The following is a 24,743-nucleotide window of genomic DNA, read 5'->3' on the forward strand; positions in this document are numbered from 1 at the left end:
CTGCTGACGTACGGTATCTATTATTAGGCCACGGACAACCGGCGATTCAAACCTGACAATCGGCAATTTTGTCAGCCTCGTTTGGGGACAGATCCTTTTTTGTAAGGCAAACAGTTATGTAAATCAAAGATGATTACTGAGAATGTGATGAAGGCTCTGCTTTAACGATTCCCGATGTTAAACCTTGGTGCTATTTTTCCTACAATGGTGGTAGCAATCGTATCAGAGTTGTCCATTTTAAGGCATTATTAAATGTAATACCTGGTGGTAACTGCCAAATATCTTAACGTAGATTCTTCTGAGAAGTAATGACCACCCTGCAGAGGTTGAAACTGAAGGTCTGCATAACTAGGTAATCTATTTAATAATAACTTCTTGGAATCTATTTAATAGATCAGAAAGAGTACGGGATTATCAGGAATCAATTAGCATTCGGTAAGGCTTTTTAAAATTTGATTTCAGGGATAAACTAACACATGTTTATTTAAAAGAAGTTCATTGTTAGTGAGTACCTTAGATGTCATACAGTGCGCAAGGCTGCTGTAACGAAAGCAGAGACGGCCAGATTCTTTAAATCTTTGACGTAATTTTTTCTTTTAATTATACGTTAACTCAATCGACCATCCAGCAGGACAGATCTTCAATGGCTGCCAACGATCGCAAAACCTGCAAAAATCAAAACAGCATTTTATTCAACGTAATATTATTTGTTCCAATTAACGACTTGCTTAACAAACGTACATTTATAATGAAACCTAGAAACAACGTAAAACATGTTTTTCCTTTTTTGTTTGAAACAGGTTATTGTTCTATTCAGTTTCGTAGCAAGTTACCCCCTCGATAACAATGACCAACCTCCGATAGCCGTAACATATCCAATGCCCTTGTTCGTCAATCTCACCGGGGCTAGCAGCGCAGCAATCATTCCGTCTACTCCAATCTCGTGCAATTTAACGGACCCCATCTACCAGCAATATGGAATCTGCTGGGACTTGTCTAGCCAGCAATTGCAAATCAGTCCTAGCTTGTCAATCGACAATTTCGTCAAATTCTACAAGTTTAATTTGTACAGTGCCTTTGCAAAAACGCCCATTTACACGAAACAAGTTTGCGATCAGAGCCAGCGATTCCAGAGCATCGGCATTTTGTGCCCGTCTAATCAACAGGATTGCGTCAATACTTTAACTAACACGATGACGTGTGACTACAATGGCCAATGCATGTGTGTGGTGGGTGAACGATATCGAACGATTGCCGACAGTATGGCACCTGCCAATCAGCCTGTTCAACCAACATACCAGAACGATTTGTCATCAGTTAAACCGAATGCAAATATTCACAATGAAATTGCTGGCGATTCAGAAAACAATAACATTCCCACCAGAAAACCTTACGTTTTTCAACGAGTTAATCGGCCGGGATGGTCGGCTCGATGGACTCAAAAGATAAGAAATCTTTTGGCCGAGAGGTTTGATTCTAGCGGCTTGTTCGATAGGTGGTTAGAATAAGAAATTGAATACATCCATCATTCTTTCTCAGTTTGGCTTGTTATCAGAATGTGTAAGCTCACACGCCTGTGGTACATGTCAGATTTACACACTCGTCCGTCAGAAAAATAAAAATATGAAAGCTGAAATTCTTGAACGGTGTTTTTTTGTTTTTTTTAAAGAGGTTTTTCATTGTCACATGAACTGTCGTTCAACACGTAGATTCAACAATCAATCAAAATTAGGTTACTGTTTTAAGTGCATCAACTAACAGAATGGCTCTTTACGGTTAGAATCGACGTCACGTATATCATTTTTTTTTTAAAGCAAAACTTGCTGTCCTTGTAACGGTTTTGGACGCAATCCAACAACCATTGTCATCCATTAAACTGATGCAACTTGTTTCAATATCAAGAGTACGGTATGTACAGGAACTGGACGTCAATGGATCCCACAAAATCTTGCCAATCCGGGGTTCTTCCTCTTTATCTAATGCCTCCTGAATCTGTCTGAGGCTGAGAAAACCTCGGAGAAGTTGGACGTTTTCATTGCCCGCCACAAGTTATGCAACTGCACTCCTGGCTTCGTTAACCAACTGATGAGAAATTACCCGGAGAAAAATTTTGTACTAACGTGTAATCAAAATTCACACAGCCAGGAAATCGTTCTAGCCGAGAACCAAAAACGGATTTATTTTAATTTTAATTTTTTAAGAATAACAAAGATGTATAAGGATGAGCCCATACCAGAGATGTCGGTACCATGCACCTGAATAACCTTTATGTATAGCCTTTAGGGTTTTCGACAGACATATAAGCACGATGGAATCGAGCCTGCTGACCTTCACCAGTAACAGACCGCAGTGCCCTGCAGAAGAAGACGCTTGCAGTCGACCGTTCTGCTCCGTCACCAACTGAAAGTTTATTAACAAACGAACAAAACCAAACACTATGGCTTTTCAACGTCACATCGTCTCAACACTGGTGGTAAGATTTAAAACAGTTTTTCGGCGTTTAAAAAGCCTCAAAAAATGTTCGACATCGAGAAGAGTTTGCGATTTTCGACTTGAAATTTGTGCACTCTAAAAAGTGGATTGCTTACTCGAACGCCTTTGGGCTAGTTCTAAACGCTTCCTACCTAATTTACCTGAGAAAACAGCCCTCCATTTCAAGGACGCTGTAAACTCAAAGAACTGGTGAAAATTGTTCTGTTGCCCGACAATAGAAATTCTGACCCCTACCTTCCCTTGCAAAAATAAAAATAAATCGCTACTTTAATTTGAAAGAAAACTTAATTGAATACTGTAAGTTCACAACAAGAGAAATGAAATTGATTTCAATTAACGTCAGTTTTCTTTGACTTTCGTCAGGTGATTTTCCTGTTGACCCAGTGGAACGATTCTTTGCACACTAACGCAACAACAACAAACGAATCCCCTTCCATTGAAATTGGCGATCAGCAAACATCCGATCAGTACTATCGACCTTACAACGGCGCTAATCGACGTCCAGCTTACCCCACGTACAATTACGGCAATAATCAACGTCCCAGTTATCCAGCCTACAATCAGCGCCCGGCAGTTTACAATCCACGCCCATCGTACACCACACGACGGCCAAGTTATCAAGCAGCTACAACTCGACGGCCAAACTATCCAGCTTCTAATAACAATTACAGGCCAGCCACCACACCGTCCGATCGTTTCACAAGCGGACTTTGCATTTCATCGCCCAACACGTACCAGCAGTACGGAATATGTTGGGACGCGGTCGCTCAACGAATGCAAATCGGCTCACATTTATCGATCGAAAATTTCGTTCGTTTCTACATTGGCAACTTGGAAAACGCTTCGTTCGATTATCAGGACACGAGCAAATATTACGACGCCATTTGCGACCAAAGCAAACGTTTCAACGGCGTCGGTATTTTGTGCACTTACGACGACGAAGATAGTTGCAACGATTATCGCATCGGTGGAGGCCAAAACAACATTATTGCCGTGTCATCCATGTGTTGGAATGAGCACTGCATTTGCATAGTAGGAGACCGATACGAGGAACTGGCATTAGCTTTGCGTCCAACTCTATCTCAGCCAGCGTATGTCGTGTCCAGCTTTCCTGGTGGATATACTGGACCAATTACCAGTCAGGCGATCCAACAGCATGTCCAGCAAGAATTGGCCGCTGCCGGCATTCATTGGCAACCACCACAATTCATCTGATATTGTTCTTTGAATTTGTTGCTTTACTATTTTATCTGTGCAATTTCGTTAAACGTAGCAGCTGCGTACAATGTTCCAGTGAAACAATTTCATTTGCACCGTTCCTCAGGACAAATACATTGGAATTTGTAATGAATTTCCCGGGAAAAGAAATAAACTGGTTAAACTTAAAAAGACCTTTGTACGGTTTTTTTGGATGATTAAAAAAAAAAAAATGGTTACGTTATCTTACCCGGAAGTGTGTAAGCCTATAGTTTGGAATTCGATTTTCAGGGCTGTTGTTGATGAGCAATAAATCACAAATTCACGATGCGCATGTTGATGGGCGTCGTCCATTGATTGGATTCTATACACGGGCATGTCGTGATGCCTCGTTGCGTATTTTCCGTTTCCGTTCGGTGTAGCGGCACGTTTAGCTGCGTCACTATGTCACCTCATTATTGGCCGGCACACATCCCTCGATTCCACACAAAAAAAAATTCCTGATGTTTAAAAAAATAAAAATGATAGAATTATTAATTAGAAATATTAAAAACAGCAAGTTCATTATACGTCACAACAACAACAACAACAACAACGAAAAGAATTAAAACTGTTGATTCCTTAAGAACTTTTTTCTTTAAAAACAAAAGAGGACAGTAACAATGTTTTTGTTTTTCTTGGTATGGACTTCCCGGCCCCGGTCAGACCCAGTTAAACACGCTAGAAAACTTGCTACGCGTGCCGGATTCTTTGGAAGGAAAAAAAAAGATAAAGGCCCGTAGAGAATCGCTTTGCGTCCGCAGAATACCGTTACCTACGGTCGCAAAGTATGGGTGCATAACAGGAGAGCTAAGCTATTTATAATACAAACTCAACGACCGGAGAATAGGAAAGAAAAATCTCAGTGGGATACGTTTGAATCAACCGCCATGACGACGCTGTCAGCGGACAAAAACAAAAAAAATCTGCGTGAATGAAGGCAGCAGCTGCAGCGTGAATTTCCATGCTCCTATTTGATCGCAATTTTCTCGCTGAAAGATTTAAAAAAAAAAGGGTTTTTTTCTTGTGCGTCTAGCGAAATGACGAGTGTTATTAGCCATTTTAAGAATTGGGTTTGGTTGGATTAAAACAAGTGGGTCGTCGAGAATGAGCTTGTGCTGCCTTTTGACTTGAATTGTTAACGATATGTAACGCTCACTTTCGTCTCGGTTGGTAGGTAAATCTAACATTTTACAGCCGCCGGAGTTTGTCTTACGCATGCGCTGTTGTGAAAAGAAAAAAAAATGTGGTTCACGTTTGTATACGCTTGGCTGTTCGTTGTTGAAAGGGTTGTAAGACACAGCCCAAATTGTCCTATTCATTCCAGCCCGTGACAATTTATTTTGTCCATCTTTGGCAGCTATTCAAATAACAGATGGGTACCGCTATCTACTGTCAACTTCGGTCAGTTAGCCGTGGATCAGGTAACCAACAGAAATTTAATGAACAAAAATGGAACGTGAAGCGCATTTTTTGAAGGTCACCTATGACAACTGGCATAGAATGGAATTGAGTAGATTAGACTACACATATTTCCGGCTGGTTTTATGTCAACGTCTTGTGTTAAAAAAAAAAAAAATCTTTCATCAGCGCTGACGTCAATGAAACCAACCCACATTCTTTAGACACACCCCGTCTGGGCAGTATGCATGTCCCGTTGGATAATGTCTGACGTGCTCGCTATACCGAATGAAAGAGCAAAGTGCTTACGATGTCCATCCGAACTGATGGCCGAACGTCCAAAACAGAAAATGCCTTGAATAGTAAATCCAGTAAGAATTGATGTGAATGTCTAGAAAGAATGAAAAAGGGTTGCGTTTACACAGCTCCATTATACTAGCCTATAGTCAGATATTGTACGCATATCAATGAGTCGGGGAAGGGCCTGCAATCAAGGCCGTGTCTGCGGGCTACAAACAATGCGATTCCCAAATACATTCGCCGAGTTTGAATTGTTGAATGGAAGATGCAAATCACGTTTTCTTCATTTCAAGCAACAAATAAATGTCGCCATACGCGTGATTGACTTTTCGCAATTTCCAGCGGTGTTCTATTCCCGTGCTAATCAATTTTAATTACCATAACTTTTGTTCCAATCGTTATCGCAATTGACAAGACAACGCCCACGTAGCACATATTATTTACCATTAATAGTGGCCAAATAAAGCCCCCCACCCAAAAAAAACGAATAAAAATCATTGTCCAAATAAGGGAAAAGACCTTGTTTTTGGCGTTTTTTATTTTACGTCCCACGAATTCCATATACGAAAAAAAAAAAAAGGGTCTGTCGACACGAATAAAAAAGTCAACTGGTTTTATCTTTCGCTCCCGTTATTTTAGCCTCCGTTCTCAAACTCTCGAAAAAGCAGAAGGCCGTCACGTATCAAACAATTACACAATTAGTTTTTCATTTACTTTGATTCGATCGCTTTCATTTTTTTTTAAATTATTATTTTCATCTTCGTAAAAAATTCTAGTGGTTCAATTTCTCGACGCTAGGTGTCTACCAGGGCATTCCCAATTCACGCCGTAGGAACCAACCCACACAGCTGGAAATTTTTTTGATTTTTGATTTCTCGGTTTAGACCATCACGACGGGCGGTTCGATGTCGACACTGTCGAAAAAAAAATTTTGATTTCCCTTAAACGGAGTTTTCCTGTGGTTTTCTCATCTCCCCCCCCCCTTCCGTACACAGAGGTTCACGGTCGAGCGCGTCCATATTTAACTTAACATCGATGTTAATCTGACCAGAATCCAAACGTGAAACTCCAGCCGGTTTCTACATTGTCGGTTGGCGACAAACATTTTTGTTTTCCCCTTTACCAGTTCCGATTCCAGTTGACAGATTCCTTTTGTTTTTATTTTTCTGGACTTCAAACAAAAAGAAACGTATTGTTTTTTGTTTTTTTTAATCCCGTCCCTCTTTGATCGTCACAGTCTATACGTCATCGGTGGCGGTTGGTGGGGATGTCGGAATCCGATTTCTCCTGGTTGCACGCGGGTTTGCGTGAAAATTCTATGGGAGGCTGTACGAATGGTGAACAATACCCACAAACGAGTAATTAAAAAATATAGATAATAAATAAAATAAATAAACATGGAGCCTCCACCCACAAAAAAAAAAATAAAAAAACAAAATCTTAGGCTGAGGGTCTCGACCTTTTCTTTTTGCTTCCGCACCTTCTGGCGTCCGTAAGATAAAAGCAAAACATTAATAAATAAAACGTTCGTTTCTTTTTTTTTGAAAATACCTTTTCCTTTAGCACCCGATTGAAAACGGATACGCGGACTCATTATCTCTTAAATTACTCGAGAGTACATCGATGTAGAGGAAAGCAAAAAAAAAAAAAAAAATGCGGTTGCGGTGAGATGCGGCAGAAAAAATAATAACGTTCATAATCAGCCAACCAATTTTCTTTTTCTTTTTTTTTGAGCGTCGCAACGAACGATTTTATGCACACACTGTACGTATTTGAACAAGAAGGCCATTTTGCGCGGCAGTTGTTTCCTCCCGAATTTAACAGGCAAACGGCAGCCATGACCCAATCTACTTTTTTTTTTCTTCTTTTCCCTTCCACCAAGAGGCACAGTTTTTCAATTCCTCGAAAGAAATGCTATGATTTTGATTCAATGCTAAACATTTCTAATGCAGGAAAAAAAAAAAAAACACAGAAGAAAACTCGGCCAGCATCTGGTCCACCTATTTTCTTCCTTGGCCATAATATAAAAAAAAAAAAGGGGGGGGGGGGCTGAATTTTTCCAGATCATTGTTGGGAAGAGATATCTCCATGAAAAGTCTGCTACATCCTTCTCTCTCTCTGAGTAAGTCAAGTAAAGAGCAAACTCTTTTTTTTTAATGATCACTATTCCGGCTCTTGATTCTTTACACCGATATAGCAGCTGACAGGCACCATCCATTTTTGCATTATTCGCAACAACAAAAAAATAAAACTTGAAACGAATTGTGCTGACGAAGGAAGAATTAAACGTTAGAAGACATTATTGCAAGAATAGCTGACGAAAAAAGAGAAAAATGCTTCCAGTGTCGAACGTAATCAGACCGTGCACACAGCACAAGCTGTGCCTTATCTGTTCAATCTTTTCGTCCTGCTAAAACTCAATTTCCTGATGTAATAATAATAAAAAAAAAAAAAAGAAAAAGAACAAGCAAAGCGAAACGATTAAAATCTGACTACGTCCAAACGATTTGTTCAAAGAGCTGCGCGTTCATCAAACGAAGATCAATTTGTTACACTGACACAGTCAAACGATCAAAAGATGATGGTCGATGTTTGGAAGTTTTCTATGAACTATTGCGTCGCCAATGACGGCCACGGCCGATTTGCGATCGTCATTCGCAATCGCTTTCGTTCGCACGCATTCAAGTAAATTTGAAAAACAATTCTTTTTCCCACGCCAACCTATAAAGGGAAAATGCGGGAATTGTGACGTCATTTCACAACTCCCCGCCATAAACATTCATCATAACATTTCACCAATGTTTCAAGGGTTTCCGGGCTCTCACCGAAAGGTAAAAAAAACCAAAACCCAAAAAATGATGAAAAGGAAAAAAAAAAACAAAAATGAGAGAAGCGCAAGGAGCGAAAGCTGCTGGAAGGCAAAGAAAATCTTGTGAGCCTCCTCTTTTTTTTTCCTACCACAGTAGTGTAATATGATGCGTACATATCAGGCTATTATCCAACCTGTGCCTCTTCGCTCTTTTCTTGGGCGGGATCACGTTTTTTTTTTTTCTCTCAAAGAAGAAGATGCGAAGGTGTGTTGCCTCGGGCATTTTTCCTTTTATTTTTGGTACGAATCCATCTTATACCATTCCTCATCGTATGTACTACCTTGCTTGAAATTCTTAGTTTTTGTACGTGCGTGTTGTTCCCTCCTGGCAGGTCGATTCCCCTCCCCTCGATTCTCAGTCGGTTGCTAACACAACAACAACGGCGAACGAAAAAAGAAAAGATTTAGAAAAAAGCAAAAGAAAGAAGAGAAATAAAGAAACAACTATAACCGGAGGGTAGGAGGAGTCAAAAACTCTTGGGGGGAGGGAATGCCGGAGTTGAGAGACTACGGACACGGACACACACACACACACACAGTGAGAGAGCACAGCCCCCTCCATAACATGGCATTAGAGACTGCAAAACTCAACCAGTCGAATTTGTGATCGTGAGCCGTGCGGCCGCACAATTGTTTAAATCTAAAAAAAAAATAATAATCAAAGAACAAAAGTTGAACTGCCTTTTTTTCAAAAGGAAAAAGTTATTCGTCCATCACCCAAAAAAAAAATTCAATTCGGATTTTTTTTTTTTTTTGTTAAATCTTTTGCTCTGGAAAAAAAAAAATTATACGATTTAAATCAAAGTGTTTCAAATCGATTACCGGACAAGAGAAAATGGTGAAAGCAAGAATACCTGGGGTGAGTTGTTTAAAAAAAAAACGAATTTTGATTTAATCATTTCGATCGCTATTCTTGTTTTATGGATCTCAATCATCAGCGTAGAGCTTGAAACGTTTCGTTTTAGCCGCTAGTCGTGCCTATAGGCAATACAAGAAAATTGCTTTCAATTGAGTTCACCCCGTTCAGTGATGGATGATTTATCTGGCGCTCCCGTTTTTCTTTGGTGCGTTTATTTAGCCTAGTTGCGTTGAACTTTATCTTGAGGGGACGTTTCGCCATCAAGTTTCAAACGTGCAGCCCCCAAATTGAAACGCAGGTGCCACCAGTACCGCTACCACAAATGGCGAACTTTTCATTCAACTGGGGCTGTTCTTTTACTGGGACAATTGCTTTAAAAGGAAGAAACAATGAAAAACTATTCGCCCTTCTTCTGCTTGTTCTCTTTGCCAGTTTGTTGTTTGGCATTTATCAAAGCACAAACCGGTAAAACATGTATACGTATAGCCGCCGGTTTTTCCTGTCATTTGTGCGGAACTGTTATGCCCATCCGTCAGGGGGGGAAAAAAGGACACGATGAAACTGTTTCTCTTTTTTTTTTTTTCCACTTTTGTAGTTGGGTTATTTTTCCCTATTTACTTCATCCGTTCACTTGTCGCTTCATCGGTGAAAAGAACCGCAATAATTAGATAAAGTTCGGAAGGTCTCACGAGTTGGGTTTTTGACAGATAAATTGCAAGGGGTCGCTGTTGACTATTTTAAAAACTTCCGGTCCCGAAGTTGGGACATCTCCGACCGGTACGTGATGGTACCGCACCTTGCGCAACGCGAGACAGATGTGCTTTTTTCTTTTTTTTTTTTTTTAACAAAGTCCGGGAAAAAAAAAAATGAAACTGGCACGAACCGGCAACATCGTAAAATTTTCTTTCCCCCCCTTTCATCTTGTGATCAGTTCCTACTAACAATTTCTTTTCTCTCCGTCAATCCCGAAAATTCCCGAACGATCGTAAATGTGTACGATCTCGAGATGAAGCCTCTTCTCGCCCGTAGGACAGGTTTATATTGGATGCCAAATGAGTCACGCTCGGTTGCAACCCGCCTCTTCCGGTCTACCGGGTGCCTCGACCCTCATCACGAGTTCGTTTCATCTCCCCTCTTTTTGGTTTTTTCTTCCCCCATTTGTAATAAATCATAATTTAACACAAACACACACACACACACACAAATGAAAAGAAAAAGCGCAAAATGTTTCAGACTTTATGCGTACGGTGTGCACTTTAGTTACGTCACACCCTCCTGCGTGCCATTGCGAAATTTCTTTGTAAGAAAACGACCTCGTTTCTTCCAACTGGCGTTTCAATTCGTGCATTGTCATTCGCTTGCGGAACTGTCGCTGATTACGTCACAATTGACGAGGTTAAAAACAAACAAAAAAAAAACCCAATTTCGTCGCCATGTGGCGGGTTGCACGGCCCTGACCGCTGTAGACAACTCCACCCAAAAATATTCGTTTTCAATCGAAACGGCCAGATGGTATAGAATTTTTCCCTCCCAAAAAAGGTCAAGTGGAAAAGCGGCAGTACGAAGGAGGAAATGAATAAATTACGGGCAAAAACATTCAAAAATGCTTAACATTTTCCTATTGAATGGAAACAAAACGACAGAGATTAAGGACAAACGAAAGGCTGTCCAGATTGGACACTTTAACCTTGACGAAGAGACACATCGTCAACGGACGTGAAAGAATGTTTCCCCTTTTTCACGTTGGCGTGACCCGATGTCTTCGTTTAAAGAAAAATGCGGGAAAATTCCAGTTTTTCTTTTTCTTTTTTTTATTATTATTGTCGCCGGAAACCATTTTCCTATCGTAGATCCAATCGCATTTTGAATGGGGTGTACCACGTAACAAGACAAAGTGATTCTCCAGAAAAACAAAAACAAAAAAATTCCTTTTCATTTTTCACGATCTCACGACATTTTTTTATTCCCCTTTGAAAAAATAGAAAAAATAAAACAAAACACTTTCACTTTTCTACTCCTCATTTCTTGTTGACATTTTTCAACTATGACGTTATCACCGTTTGCACGTTACGTTACCCAATTTGCATATAATCAAATAATTGATTACAAATTTTTCTTCGAATGCGCCACTTGAATATGCCAGCACTTTGGGTGGGCTCCAGATTGAAAGAAAATAAAAAATACTTTGAAAAAAATATATATATATATAAATAAATTATAGACCTAACCGAAGGTCTACACACAGAGAGCCTTTGCTATTAGAATTGAAATCGAAAGGAACCGTATAGGCTCTGAAACTAAACAAAGAGCTCCTATCGTGGTTGGGAAAGGGGGAAAAAAAGGCATCATCATCTCACCTGGAGTCACCTAGACATTCCAGGGTTGCTTTTTTTTAGATGTTCCATTCTTCTTTTTTTTTCTTATAACACACCAAAAAAATAAAAAATAAAAGTGCGTGTTTGGTTGTTTTTTTTTTAAGATGAGGTCTTGTGTTTAGTAGTAGTAGATTTAGCCCTCAGGGCACTACACCACCCCTTAGCCTCTGGCAACTACACTCTCTCTATCTATATGCAAACTCCCCCTTTTTTGAGTGGAGGGGAACGCTATTATTTCTATCCTCTTTTCCTCGTTCACCCTTCGTGACTTGACGTGCCCGATCGGTCTCCTCCCTCTTACCTCCCCCCCCGTCCCTCCACCCAAAACAAAGAAACTTGTTTCTTAGTTGGGCCCTTTTAACTCCTCCGTTGGCGACCCAATCCATCGTGTGTGCATCTAATACTTGAAAGTATATAACAAATGAGTGACAACAACACTGGCACAAGGCCCAACATTTTGGGGTTCTCGTGACTCTGGCCGAATGCCTGGTGGCATTGCACGTAAAACAACAACTCCCGAAATGTCCTTCCTTGCCAGAAAAAAAAACAACAAACAAAATAGAACGGGGAAGACACACGTACTTTGCAGTTAGGGCCCTTGATATGGCCATCAAACGAAAGGGTGAGTAACATCGTGATGAATAGTGGGAATGGCGGATAGACAAAAAATACAGACCCCCCCCCCCTCCTAATATAAAATATGTCCGCCCATTCAATAAAAGGCCGGCAGGTGGAGTGAAGAAAAAGACGGACCAGATGACGGTGCTCCGTTTTTTCTTTCGTTTCCCGCACGAAAAAGATGATGAAGTGAAAAAAATAATAATAATCTTTTCACGTAACACCCGAGGTGATGGTTTAAGGAAAAAGGGAGGAACCATTTCTTTTCCCAGTCGACGGACTAGCGTGTGAACGATACGAAAAAAAAAAAACAACAACGAAACGAAAGGGGAAAAAATAAAATGAAAGGGATCAACAGCCTGATGAGAAAAAAAATTTTTTTTTTGCTAAAAATGCGTGGAACAAAACTAAAAGATGGGATACTGGATATACAAAGCGACCGGAACGTATCATTCCGCTGGAATGAACATGGCAGACAAAAAAAAAATGGAGGAAGTGACGTGAATGTTTTCCTCATATATTTTTTTCTCGTGATTTTTCTTAGATTTTTATTTGTGTCGTTTCGGGAGAATGTTTCTCTGCGGGCCGTGGGTGTGTACATTTCGAAAAGCGAAGATGGCCAAAGAAAAAAGATGGCCGAGGAAATGGTGGACCTTCAAGGTTAAACTTACCTCGAGGCCATGTGGCGGCAACAGCAGTTTCGTCTAGATGGTCTCGTTTTGGATTGTTTTCGATCTTTTGGATAAAAAATCAGCACGCAGCACCGTAACTCGATGTATATCACACACTTAAAGCAAAAATGGCGTTCTTGTACGAAATCAAATGTCGAAAAAGACACAAATCAAAAGGGGACACCGGAAAAATTCTTTGGCGAACAAAGGGTTGGTAGCAGACGATCGTAGAAACTAATAGCCGCTAGAGGCTCCACTCTATATGTAAACAACTGAACAGAATCCTGAACCATTTTCGTTTTTCTTTTTGTCAACTTTGCATGTTTGAAACGCAAAAAGAAAATTGCTAGTTTCTTTTTTTTTTCAAGTGTTTGGTTTAAACACGCGTTCGTTCCTCAACTCGGTTTTCCTTTATCGGATTTTTACTGTTTTTGTTTTGTTTGTTTTTTCGTGACTCGCGTGGAAAAAAGAATTTAGAGTCAACGCCACCAGAGATCCGCCCCGCCATTTTTTTTTTGTAGGCAAACATCCAAATACCTTTTGAAAAAAACATTATTCCATTTGGTTAAAAATAGGGATTTGCCTATTAACCCCCAGGCCATACGACCTCTTGTGCGTGTATAACCGCCATTGTTACGTGTCATCCTCATTTTGTATTTTCACTAAAAAGGACTAAACGTTGGGATTATCTCCACCTATAGTTTCATTTTATTCCTCTCCTGCGCCACTTTTTTTCAGACACAGGGGGGAAGAGGAATAAACTTTTTTTTTAACTCCTGGGCAATTTTAGTCAAATGGCAACGTTCCCCCTGGAGCCTGGGTCTGATTGCTCCGATTTGTTTTTTTCTAGAAAGAAAGAGAGAAAAAGACAAAGGATTCGATCTTTGACCCACTTGTTCCGATACGAACGAACACCAACATCCTAAAGTTAGAAAATCAAAGAGTTTTCCATTCTTTTTCTTGTTATACCCCCTTTTTTTAAAATGTCCTTTCTCTATTATTCTAATGATCTGATGATTTAATTTCCATTTTTATTTTTAACAAACAGAGTTCGCAGGAATTGTACACGGTATCAGTGGAATCTGTGCCGCAGTACGCGGGTGGGAACAGCAAAAGCGCCACTTGTTGCAAAGGCGGCCGAGTTGGTAAAGATCTCCTGTGCGGAGTGTTGATCGCCCTGGCCGTCATCTGCGCTGCAGTCGCCATCTTCCTCGTCGTCTTTTACGTCGTCAATGGTAAATCGAAATGAGTTCATTTCATCCGTACGTGTATTTTAACACTCGCCTTTCACACGTGCAGGAGTGGACGACAGTCAGACGCAGACGTCGGATGCCGATCAGCAAAATGGCACACTCGATTCTTCACCTTTGACACGAGACAGAGGTACACAAACAAAAGACTAAAACGTCCTATTTTCTCTTTGAGTATGCTTGTGGTAGGGCATTGACCTATTCTGCCATTTAAACAGAGAGCACAAAAAAAGAAAATCTCAAATAAGTGGCTAAAATGAATACGACGAGAGTGTCGTTAGTTCTTTATTACCACAGCTGCAATTCGTGTGTATGTTGACTCGAGAGAAAGTTCGACATCAACACTGGAAAGCCTCAATTGAACAATGTTGTCTCTGTGTTCCACCCTTGTTTAATTTTACTTTTCTCCTCCTTTGTTTCCTGTTTATGACAGTTATTATGATTTTTTTTGGTTCTCTTAATGATAATGACTTTTTTTCGTTTCCATTCGTGACTACAACACAAACAAAAAAACGAATATCGAACCATTTTAGAGGAAGAAAAGAAAATCAACGCGTTAAAAGACAGTCACGAATGGGACAGCAGCGAAACCAAAGATCAGCTGTCACTTAGCAGCACCTCATTACCTGACGTCGGCATTCACGAACCTCAATTTCACGTTAAGGGTTAGTTTCACCTCTTATCCTATCTACAATTTCATCGAAGACAATCATTCATTTTTCTGCATACTTATTACGTTAAATCAAAAGGTGAATCAATCTATCCGGCTTACGAACCAGTTGGAAATCCTTCGTCCAGCACGACGGCCATTCCCGTCCAGCCGGTGAATATCGACGCGAACAAAACCAAAGAAGATGAGGCCAATCCGCCCATTGATATCGAAGCCAATAGTCAAGAAATTGAAGGTAAAGACGAGACGACCCTATTCGTTCCCGATGATGACGTTATCATCGAGACGCCCGCATCGGCAGCCAACACGGACGCTGCTTCCGGCCAATTGCAAACCGATCCAGCTCCGCCTGTCGTTTTACTCCCGGAATCTACAACGACCATCAGATCAGTCCCATCGACTATCTCTACGACGGTGGCCAACGTCGACGTCAGTTCAGAGCGCGCGAAGGAATCGACGACCACCGTTCCAGTTCCTCTTCCAGATCCTGTTGTTATCGCCGTACCGGAGCCGGAAACGAGCGGTTTCGTTCCCGTTCAAACGCAAGAGGATCTTGATTACGAACAGGAACAATCGACCGACTCGCAAACGGAAACTCTTTCGAAAATGGTGCCCGCTAAACCGGTAGACGCAATTCCGGCCGTTGACACGGCGCCCTGGAAGCCCATTGATGGAAGCGTCGTTGTTCCTCCGGTCAATAAGGAAGATGGAGTTCAAGATCGATCTATTGTCGATGGAAAATCACCGGCGGATGCGCAGCAATCGGTGGCATCCGATGAAAAGAAGAACCCCATCGTTGTAGTGACGACTACGACTGTCAAGACGACGAGCACCGTTCCATCCGTCAGCCAATTGCCGGAAGAAGTCAGCCAAGTTCCAGTTGAAATCGTGAAATGGGAAGCACCGACGGAACTGGAAGAAGCAACTGAGTTCGCTCAAATGCAAGATCTGGGCAACATGGCTCTACTGTTGCCGGAAGATCGCGTCCGCACAACGAAACCGACCGTTCTTTCCACATCCACCGAACAGTTTCCGTCCATTGTTTCCCTGCATTCCGTTCCGGCTTCTTCGCAATGCATCCGCCGTCAATTGCCCTTCTGTCGCGGAGTTTTGCCTTACTCGGAAACGATCCTTCCGAACTGGGTGGGTGACACGACGGAATCCGAACGCAATTTCAGCGTTCCTTATTTTGAAATCATCGCCGAGTCCGAATGGTAATTATTTCTATTTCACTCATTTAAATAGCAAACGATTTCTTAAAATGTTTTTTTTTTTTTTTCAAACACATCCAGCCATCCTCGAGTGCAACAATACGCTTGCGCCGTCCTGGAACCACCGTGCCGTGGTAGCGGAATTAGTTTACCGCCATGCCGTCAATTCTGCCGCGGTATTTAAATTGAATTTCATCCACGTTTAAACAAAATTAACGTTCAAATCTATTGATAACATTTCAGCTATTGCCGAAGATTGTTCCAGTTACGTCCTGTCCGCTTTAACGTTGGCATCGGTCCTGGATTGCGATCAATTCCCACAGTCCAACGACCCGGATGTCTGTTTAAATCTAGCTTCAACAAGTAACGAAAACAAACGTTTGCAAACCGTTAGAAAATTGTTTAACATATCATTTTTTATTTACTTTTTCTTTTTCCCATCGATTCCGCTCGGTCGGAAATCTTTTCTCCCACGCACAAAACAAACAAAACAAACGGAAATGCGGATTGGAATGAATAGCTCCCGAAGGTGAATGTTTGCCGAACGAATACCGTTGCAGCAGCGACAATACGTGTATTCCCGAACGTTGGGTGTGCGACGGACGACAGGATTGCAGCCAAGGGGACGACGAGTTCGCCTGCAGTCGATGCCGCGAGGAAGAATTCCGCTGTGAAAACGAGAACCGATGCCTGCCGAAGAGGTGGAAGTGTGACGGATCGCGTGACTGCGCCGATGGCTCGGACGAACGCGATTGCCCAGCCAATCAAGGTACTGTGATATAACAAACAATCGTTGTGTGTGTGTCTGTGTGTATCCGTTACGATGGCCGGATGGTTTTGCTGGATTATTAAGTTCAATGAACTAATTCTTTTTGTTCGGTTTGTTGTCGGACTTTGTTTTCCTGTTTTGATTGGCTTTCGTTTTTCTTTTGTTTTTCATCTTTTTGCTATTGCGGTTTTGTTTTGTTTAGAATGCGGAGACGGCCAATTCCGGTGCGGAGATGGTCTTTCTTGCATCCCTCTGCGACGGGTTTGCGACGGTTCCAATCACTGCCGTGACAATTCGGACGAAACCAACTGCACTTCCATTGGTACGTCATAATTGCCCCGAGATTTTTCACCTACTTTCTAAAGAAAAATAGATTAAAAACATTCGTGCGTGATGGCTCATTTCCATTCTATTTTTTTTTTACGATCCAGCGTGCCAAATTGAGGACTTCAAGTGCAATGACACCGGTGTCTGTATCTCGAGGAAATGGTGAGTTAAAACAGCAGAGTGCGTGATGAGAAATCAGTTGACTTAACGACTTGCCATTTGCTCCGCAGGGTCTGTGATGGAAATGCGGATTGCAAAGACGGATCCGACGAAGCGCAGTGCGCCAGAGAAGCTGAACGTGAGTTTTCTTAATCTATTGGTGTCCTAATTCTAAAAATTTCTTTAAAAAAAAAAATTCTTGAATTCGATCTAGTCGACCTGGAATCGGATGTTTTGATTGAAGAAATGCAAGATCAGCTGATACCTGGAGGCAACGAGACGGTGCTCAATCCGGACACAGCTTTCAATCCCGACAAATGCCCATTGGGCGAGTTACTCTGCATGTCGGGCTCGACGTGTATCCGATTCGAACAGCTGTGCGATGGAACGCGAGATTGCGCCGACGGAGCCGACGAAACGGACTGCGGCAAACCTTCCGCCAACTGAATAACAAGGCGTTAAATGAAACGAATTCTCTCTTCCGCCTTTTGTTTCGGGTGTCTTCTTTGCTCTAACGACTTTTATATCCAATCTAATTCCAAGATGGAAAAAAAAAAAACAAATATTCATAAAAATATGAAAAAATGGAAATACGCCCTTGATAATGTTCCGTCCAAACATTAATGATGCTTATATTTTCACAGTGATTTTTTTTTTAAACCCTTGTACATTTTTTTGTCTGAATCGGGAATGGGTAGGTGCCACATTCCACTGTATGACTTTTTTTTTTTTATGTCCGATCTCGTGACGATGTTACTGTCGTCGACGACTTCGCATTTCTTCTTTATTATAACAAATTTAATTTCTTTGTGTTTTGAAATTTAACATTCCATTCGATGGCACAAAAAAAAAAACGTAATAATCGCGCCATCTAGACTTGTTTTTTTTTTCATTAATTTTAATCAGGTGCTTTAAAATTCTCCTCAATATTATATCGCAATGTTCAAGATGGACGCCGGTGTCCGCCTTATAGACCACTCGATGCAAACGTGACGTGCCCGTGTTTTTACGAAATTTCCCCTTGTCGTTCACGATTTCTAATATTTTTTTGTGTATGTTTCATTAAACCCTTTCGACTTGAAAACTTTTGTTATTCACAAAAAAAAAAAGAAAACATTCTTGGATGTATGTTTTACTGGACGATGCCTGAATTCTTTTTGCATTTGAAATATTTGTTTGTTTGTTTTCGGAAATGAGGCCAAGAATTGTGTCCGACAAGTAAAACGATCTAATTGTGAAACTGTGAATCGACCAGTTTAGTGACAATAAAAATATTTAAAAAAACAAGAAAACAACATTCAAAGATAACAATCAATTATTAAATAATAGTACCTTCACCACGCACGAAAAAAAATAAAAGGCACGATTCCCAAAGGGTGTGGTCGTGATGGCAATCTATCATAAATAGAAACCCTTCGTTCAGAAAAAAAGGGGGGAAAGTAAAAGAACAGAAGAAAAAAAATCAATCAATTCGATTCGGTGCAATTTGTTTGAACGATAATATGTGAACCGGACCGTAAATAATCAGCCGAATTTGAATCGACGGGCCGGATTACATCCTCGTCATTCTTTAGCGGCCGAAAAGCGCCTTGCGTTTCTGTCGCATTGGGCGGTAAAGTGCGGTGCAGGTAAGCGTACGGACGTTCGGCGTAACGATCGGAACACGGTCGCCATTGGCCGGATGCTTCCGAGCCCACCATGCACCACGGATAAGTGTATCCGTCAGAGTATCCGCAACGCGATTGAGGCTGGCAACAATAGTCCCAATTGTTGTTGAATTTGTAGTAACTGTTGTCGATCTCGCAGTACCAATAGCCGAGTTCACGATGAGGCCGGCACTTGGATCCGTCCCGGCAGCGGATCCCACTCACCGTCACTTCCGTAGAGCTACTCGCTAAAATTGGACTCAGTTGACTTGCCGATTCTGTTAATAACAAGATGAAATTTTGTTGATAATTCAATTAAAAGGGAAAACTGTTAAGCAAAATTTTCTTTTTGTTTACGTCATAGAGTAATTTTCAAAATAATAAATCACAATCAATTTTAACCGATAGTTTCATTTCTTTTGTTACTTCGTCCTTGATGGAAGTTGCTCTAGATTATCTGTCCCGAGTACCCTTTTTAAAATCTATTTCTTATCCCCCCTTTAGCCATTTTGTTAAATTAAAATACTTTTTAAAACATTTGCGGAGAAAAAGACCAAACAAAGACAGACCCATTAAACATATTTCTACTGTTTTTTGCGCATAACACGTTTGGTAACTTGCCAAACAATGCACCTGGAAAAAGACAATATCTATTATGACTTGTAAAATGGTAACATAACATTAGTACCACTATCTGCTACTCATGTTTGTTTTTTCTAACCATAATTTACAAACATTTAATATAGATAAACGAAAAATAGGCCAAAGTGAAAGTATCTAAATGTCGTAAACGAAACGAGCCAAAGACTCAGTATTTACATATGAAGAAATAGACATTATTCATATGTCGCCTACCTCAAAACTTAACCCCAAAACCCCAGAAATCATTGCGTCATCACTAACGATTTACCAACTGAACATGTTCGTTTAGAAAGTAAATGGAACTCGGCAAAAAGTGTATGCTCTACTCACCGAGAGTATTGAAGCTGTGAACGCAAGAAGAGAATTGCGAACGTGTAAATAATTCGTAGTCACGGTCTTCGGTCATGTCGCGGTATCGATCGAAATCCCTGGCCGACACATCACTCAGCTCGCAATTGTACGGGTTACGGTCGTAACCGCCTTCCAGGTTCGTGTATCTGCAATTAATCGTAGCGTGAAAATTATAAAAATCAGGCAACCATAAAATAACCCGTATACCTGAAGTGGAACGTTTGGCAGGTAAACGGCCTCGTCCGGCTACACTCCAATTCGCATTCGGCCAAGTTGCGGACGTGAATCGAATCGCGTACCAGGCGCTGGACCATGCGGAAACCGCGTCGATAGGAAATGTAACATCCTAACAAGACAAGAGGACGTGAGTTTGGCATATCACCACCAAGAGGAATTTTGCGGAAAACCACAATTATAAGGAAATGAAATAAAAATCTAATGAAAATAAAAATTGATGGTGCGGTTGGAAATTTGAATCCGGTGCGGTCGTGCGTTCTATTGGAAAAAGAAACATAACCTTGCGGTTATGGCTTACTCGATGAGGCCGTAGCGGAGCCGGTTAGTAGTGGGTAAGGGCGTTGATTGTTGTAAAACCAAGGGTTTAACGAGGTGAAGTGATGCTCTTCGTCGTCACGGTTGAAGTAACCGTCACCTTTTTTTATTATAAATCAAATCCCCGTCGAATTAATTGTATTATTCAAATTATTAAATAGTACTTGAATAAATCAGTTATTTATCCAGCAATTGTGTCATTTTTTCCCCTTTCATTTCACGAATGAAAATGACAAACAATTAAAATTGGTAAACAATTAGACACAAAAATGTAAAAGAGAATTGATAAATTGGTTAGGGTTTTTGATTAATTGCTTTGTTACTATTCAACCTAAACTGAAGTGACCTCGTGACCATTCTGGTTTATTACCGCTCGTGTCTGGTAAACGATAGCTGCCAATGTCACAGTCCCGGCTGTAACTCGTCCTTTGCCAAGAATCGTAGCCTCGATCATCGATCAAATCACGCAACGGGTCCATCGAGTTGAGATCTATGTCGCTCATGTCGCAATTCTCGTAGACTTTGTGATACAATTCAGACAGACTTGCAGTGCTGGTAAACCTTTTTCAAAGCGGCAACAAAATTTGATTCTGAATTAGTTTTCTATATATGCAAAACAATACCGGTAGCTGAACGATCGGCAGGTGAAATATTGCGAATTAATGCATTCCTGTTCGCACTCGACAGGAGAATTGGCCGTCACGGAATGGCGGATGGCACGACGGTCCATTCGGATTCCACTTTTAGTGCGGAGGAAACAAACTTCACATTTTTACGGATTCAAATAGGAAAGAGAAATCGAATTAGTAAAAAAACAAAGTAGATAACATGTGAAAAATAATCAATCACGCACGGGTGCTGGGCTTGGTCGGTCGATTGTTCCAGGTCGTGACGGGCGTATCGCGGCAATTGCGGCCGACCAAACTGCGCTCGTAGATATCGGCCTCACGATCAATCACGAGATGTCGGACGGGATCCCATTCACGTGGATCTAAATCGCTCAACTCGCAGTTATTCCCACCTCCAGAATTGTATCCATTAATCGCTTGCCTATTTGCATCACAAAATCATTTGAAAAAATGTTCTTGAAAAAACCGGTTCCATTTTCGAATGGCTAATAAAAATGAAAATTGTACATACCGATAACTAAACGATCGACAAACAAATATCCTGGAGCGATGACATTCCGTTTGACATTCGTAAAGATTTCGGACGTTCAGTGAGTCACGAACGATTCTCGATTCGAGCCGATAACCCGATTTCAAACGTCGATAACATTCTGAACATGAAAAAGAAAAATGCAGTTCTCAAAATGCTTCAAATTTTTTATGGTTTCACATACCACTGATGGTTGTGACACTGGAAGGCTGGACGGAGGTAATGGGACGCTGGATGATCGATCCTGGATTACTTGAACCGTAGTAGTATTCGCTTCCGGATGAAGGTGCTGGCGATGCTGGAGGACGTACAAAAGGTCGATAGCAACTCTGACCGCGACCTACGCGTTGATAAAAATCGACGTCCGGATCTGTGAAGAAAACTCGGCTGCTCGTCACGTCCAAACTGGCCGAATCTTCACGACTCAAGTCGCAATTGGTTGATGACAATCTCCGTCTTTAATGTTAATTTATTTAGTTGAATTTGTTTTTTAAGGTTTACTATCGGACAATCATTTACCTGTAATTAAACGATCTGCAATCAAAGGAAGTTTCACGAGTACAAAGTAATTTGCATTCGTCCAGGCTGATGACAGCTACGGAACGTTCAATGTAACGATGGCTCAATCGACGTCCATTAAAAATGACCGAATAACACACTGAAAATGACAAATTTCAATCAAGAAAAACAAGGTGAAATGTTAGTCGATAAAAAACCTACCAGGACCTTCGTCGATTAAAACTAATTCTTCGTCAGCATTAGTTAAATAAGCATCGATTACGTCAATCAAAAGGACTAGACCGATCAAACAGCAAACGAATCTATCGGCAGTCATGATACGAATTCAAACTTATTACCAGAAATTTGAATATTTTTACGAAAGTGAAAGCTCTAAAAGCATCCGCTCACCAAGAGCTACGCCAAAGAATTGAGATGAACGCGGACGTACCGGCCCTTCTTCTCAATTCTTCTTTAAAAAAAGAACCCGGGCGTCTAAAAATCGGTACGGACGCGGAATTGGATTGTCCTTTCTACTAAAGCTCAAGGTCTCCACACGAAAGAAGAAGAGAGAACATGGCACAATAAAGAACGACCATCACAATAAACTCGTCATTTCGACCCGGCCAAGGGCATCCTTTACTTTTGTGATGGCCCAAGTCACCGACCCGTCAATTTGGAACGCTCCACAGGACTAATCAGCGTGACAGGTCGAAGAATATTATCAAACCAAACACAATTTGTTGTTTGAACAAACCATTACCTGTTGAAACTACTCTCCACATTTTTTATTCTTAGTTAAAGAAGAATGAAAAAATTTCGCTTCCGGGAAAGGAATATGTAAATTTAATATTATTCATAACGGTCAACGCCCTTTAAGTCCCTTTTCGTGTTTTTTTTTTTTTTTTACAGCCGTCTCTGATAGTGAAACGCCATCTTGCTATTGACTTATCACGAAACTAGATTGTCGGTCTATTGTCAAGTTGTACCCTTGGGGATGACCGCCGGGTCGGACAGACAAGGTTTACTTGCTTGGCTTCCGTGCAATTTAAACATCATAAAAATCAAAAACCTTTCTATTTGAGAACTCACCGTCTTCGGAAAGAGTCTCTATTTGGGTAGACGCTGGTCGATAGTATGGTGTGGTATCGTGGTGGGCGGGGTCATCAAAACTGTTGCACCGACGTTCATCGTGAGCTTCGTTCGGATATCGCCCGTAGCGACTGTAGACATTGAACGTTGGAGCCACAATAGTGTCGGTTGCGTACGGCTGGACGCTGAGTGAAGCCGCTTCCCAATCGCTTAAATCACACGTCGTGTTTTTCAGTAGATTCTTCCTTTCGTATGCAAATTGAGTAGCGTGAAATTTTTATTACAACATAAATAACTGTATAAAATACCCGTAAGCGATGGTTTCGCAATTAAACAGCACATCCTCGCATTCCCGCTGGCAATCTAGCAACGTGGCGGCCCAAACGGAGCGAACGATGAACTGCGGATCGAGTCTTCTTCCATCGACAATCAGCTCCCAGCACGCTTCTTCATCGTATTGATTCAAAGGATAAAATAAAATGACAATTGAATGGAAAACAGATGACGAGACATCCGTTTTCCATTTCCGCCGTCTCTTCTATTGTGTTCAAATGCGTGTACTGTCGCGTTTGTTGGCAGAATAAAGTACAGGACGACTTCCGCATTTTACGCCGATGTTGCAATAGTCGTTGCATGTCAAATTCATTTTACTACATCCCTTTTTCATTAACTTTCTGCGTCTTTCTCGTCAACACTTTATCAGTGAATAGAACGACAGAGAAATGAAATCTCAATTTGCAGTTGTTTGACGTGAACTGGGTCATCAATTATCAACACAAAGAAACGGAAAGTGCGTCAGCGTGTCGATGGACCACCAGATATTCTTTTTAGTATGACGCCATCGTCACGGAAATGCATTAAATTGACGCGCACTCAATCTGGGTTTCTTTAAATCATAAAAAAAGTACCTTTCAAGGCTGAATTTTAATTTCCCGAATTAAAGAACAATCTTCTTGCCACAAATGAATGAAACAAGAAAATAATTAGTATTAAAGACTAGGAATACATGACATAATCAGACCCCACGGTGAACAGAACATTAGCCTTTTATAGCCGACGTTGAATAGTTAACCCAAAACTTCAAAGAACTGCCGAATTTCTTATTCTCTCGTTTAAGAAACCAGAGTAGTTAACAATTAATTAAATCAGATAATTTGACTTTCATACTAACTTTGCCGTGGCTCTACTGTAAAATCCGAAATGTTGATGGCGGAAGATAGAGTCGAATCCAAGGGCACGGAACTGCACGAACGATGTGAAACGATGACGCTGAACGTTAAAGTCAACAAGTTGAACATCATTCACTACTTTCAAATAAAATATTTTAACAAGATTAAATTGTGTGATTGCGTACTACAGTCTGAACGTTACTGAAACTTTCAAGAGTTTTACTGGCGATGACCTGCAATACCGTTGAACGCCAACAGTTTACCAGCGAGGCCGTCAGGAGTCGCTCTGCTCCGTTTGCTTTTCATAATAAATGTTTTGTTACCGAATCGAAAAAAATTTGTTTTCTTCCTCTTGACCGAAATCATTTGTCATTTGCTGCTGTTTCCTGACAAAAGGTCTCGTTCTAACCGGTTAGTCTACTAACGT

The 24,743-nt window shown here is 41.0% G+C and overlaps 4 protein-coding genes and 2 long non-coding RNA genes across 9 annotated transcripts; 3 read left to right on the top strand and 3 right to left on the bottom strand.

The window, feature by feature from the left end:
• Positions 1 to 260: 260 nt before the first annotated feature.
• On the bottom strand, positions 261 to 13,188 carry LOC116921312. The gene is made up of 4 exons (XR_004393177.2): positions 12,823 to 13,188; positions 3,941 to 4,190; positions 513 to 666; positions 261 to 382 (listed from the first exon to the last, which is right to left on the bottom strand). It is a non-coding gene; the product is annotated as an uncharacterized LOC116921312 (long non-coding RNA).
• Positions 576 to 1,709, top strand: LOC116921304. Its single transcript, XM_032927574.2, has 2 exons — positions 576 to 697; positions 801 to 1,709. Exons 1-2 carry the CDS (start codon positions 644 to 646, stop codon positions 1,506 to 1,508), a joined length of 762 nt encoding a protein of 253 aa, XP_032783465.2. The 5' UTR covers positions 576 to 643; the 3' UTR covers positions 1,509 to 1,709.
• LOC116921303 lies at positions 2,313 to 3,882 on the top strand. The gene is made up of 2 exons (XM_032927571.2): positions 2,313 to 2,473; positions 2,857 to 3,882. Exons 1-2 carry the CDS (start codon positions 2,438 to 2,440, stop codon positions 3,706 to 3,708), a joined length of 888 nt encoding a protein of 295 aa, XP_032783462.2. The 5' UTR covers positions 2,313 to 2,437; the 3' UTR covers positions 3,709 to 3,882.
• On the top strand, positions 8,858 to 18,495 carry LOC116921298. Its single transcript, XM_045172951.1, has 12 exons — positions 8,858 to 9,158; positions 13,871 to 14,057; positions 14,122 to 14,205; positions 14,606 to 14,737; positions 14,822 to 15,956; positions 16,035 to 16,129; positions 16,197 to 16,316; positions 16,474 to 16,722; positions 16,925 to 17,044; positions 17,154 to 17,211; positions 17,280 to 17,347; positions 17,423 to 18,495. The coding sequence occupies exons 1-12, from the start codon at positions 9,135 to 9,137 to the stop codon at positions 17,653 to 17,655; spliced, it is 2,505 nt and encodes an 834-aa protein (XP_045028886.1). The 5' UTR covers positions 8,858 to 9,134; the 3' UTR covers positions 17,656 to 18,495.
• LOC123471511 lies at positions 13,835 to 14,631 on the bottom strand. The gene is made up of 2 exons (XR_006646075.1): positions 14,365 to 14,631; positions 13,835 to 14,275 (listed from the first exon to the last, which is right to left on the bottom strand). It is a non-coding gene; the product is annotated as an uncharacterized LOC123471511 (long non-coding RNA).
• LOC116921299 lies at positions 17,942 to 24,664 on the bottom strand. 4 transcript variants are annotated; one of them, XM_045172953.1, is made up of 14 exons: positions 24,519 to 24,664; positions 24,319 to 24,454; positions 23,456 to 23,594; positions 23,148 to 23,392; positions 22,077 to 22,215; positions 21,742 to 22,013; positions 21,540 to 21,678; positions 21,253 to 21,449; positions 21,023 to 21,161; positions 20,770 to 20,960; positions 20,383 to 20,499; positions 20,055 to 20,193; positions 19,827 to 19,993; positions 17,942 to 19,132 (listed from the first exon to the last, which is right to left on the bottom strand). In XM_045172953.1, exons 2-14 carry the CDS (start codon positions 24,446 to 24,448, stop codon positions 18,675 to 18,677), a joined length of 2,472 nt encoding a protein of 823 aa, XP_045028888.1. In that variant the 5' UTR covers positions 24,449 to 24,454; positions 24,519 to 24,664; the 3' UTR covers positions 17,942 to 18,674. The 4 variants fall into 4 exon arrangements, with proteins under 4 accessions (XP_045028888.1, XP_045028887.1, XP_045028889.1 ...); XM_045172952.1 differs by having other exon boundaries at positions 24,319 to 24,451; positions 24,519 to 24,663; XM_045172954.1 differs by lacking the exon at positions 20,383 to 20,499 and having other exon boundaries at positions 24,319 to 24,636.
• Between the last annotated feature and the right edge of the window lie 79 nt (positions 24,665 to 24,743).

The sequence above is a fragment of the Daphnia magna genome, linkage group LG4 (genome assembly GCF_020631705.1).
Source record: "Daphnia magna isolate NIES linkage group LG4, ASM2063170v1.1, whole genome shotgun sequence".
Classification (NCBI taxonomy): domain Eukaryota; kingdom Metazoa; phylum Arthropoda; class Branchiopoda; order Diplostraca; family Daphniidae; genus Daphnia; species Daphnia magna.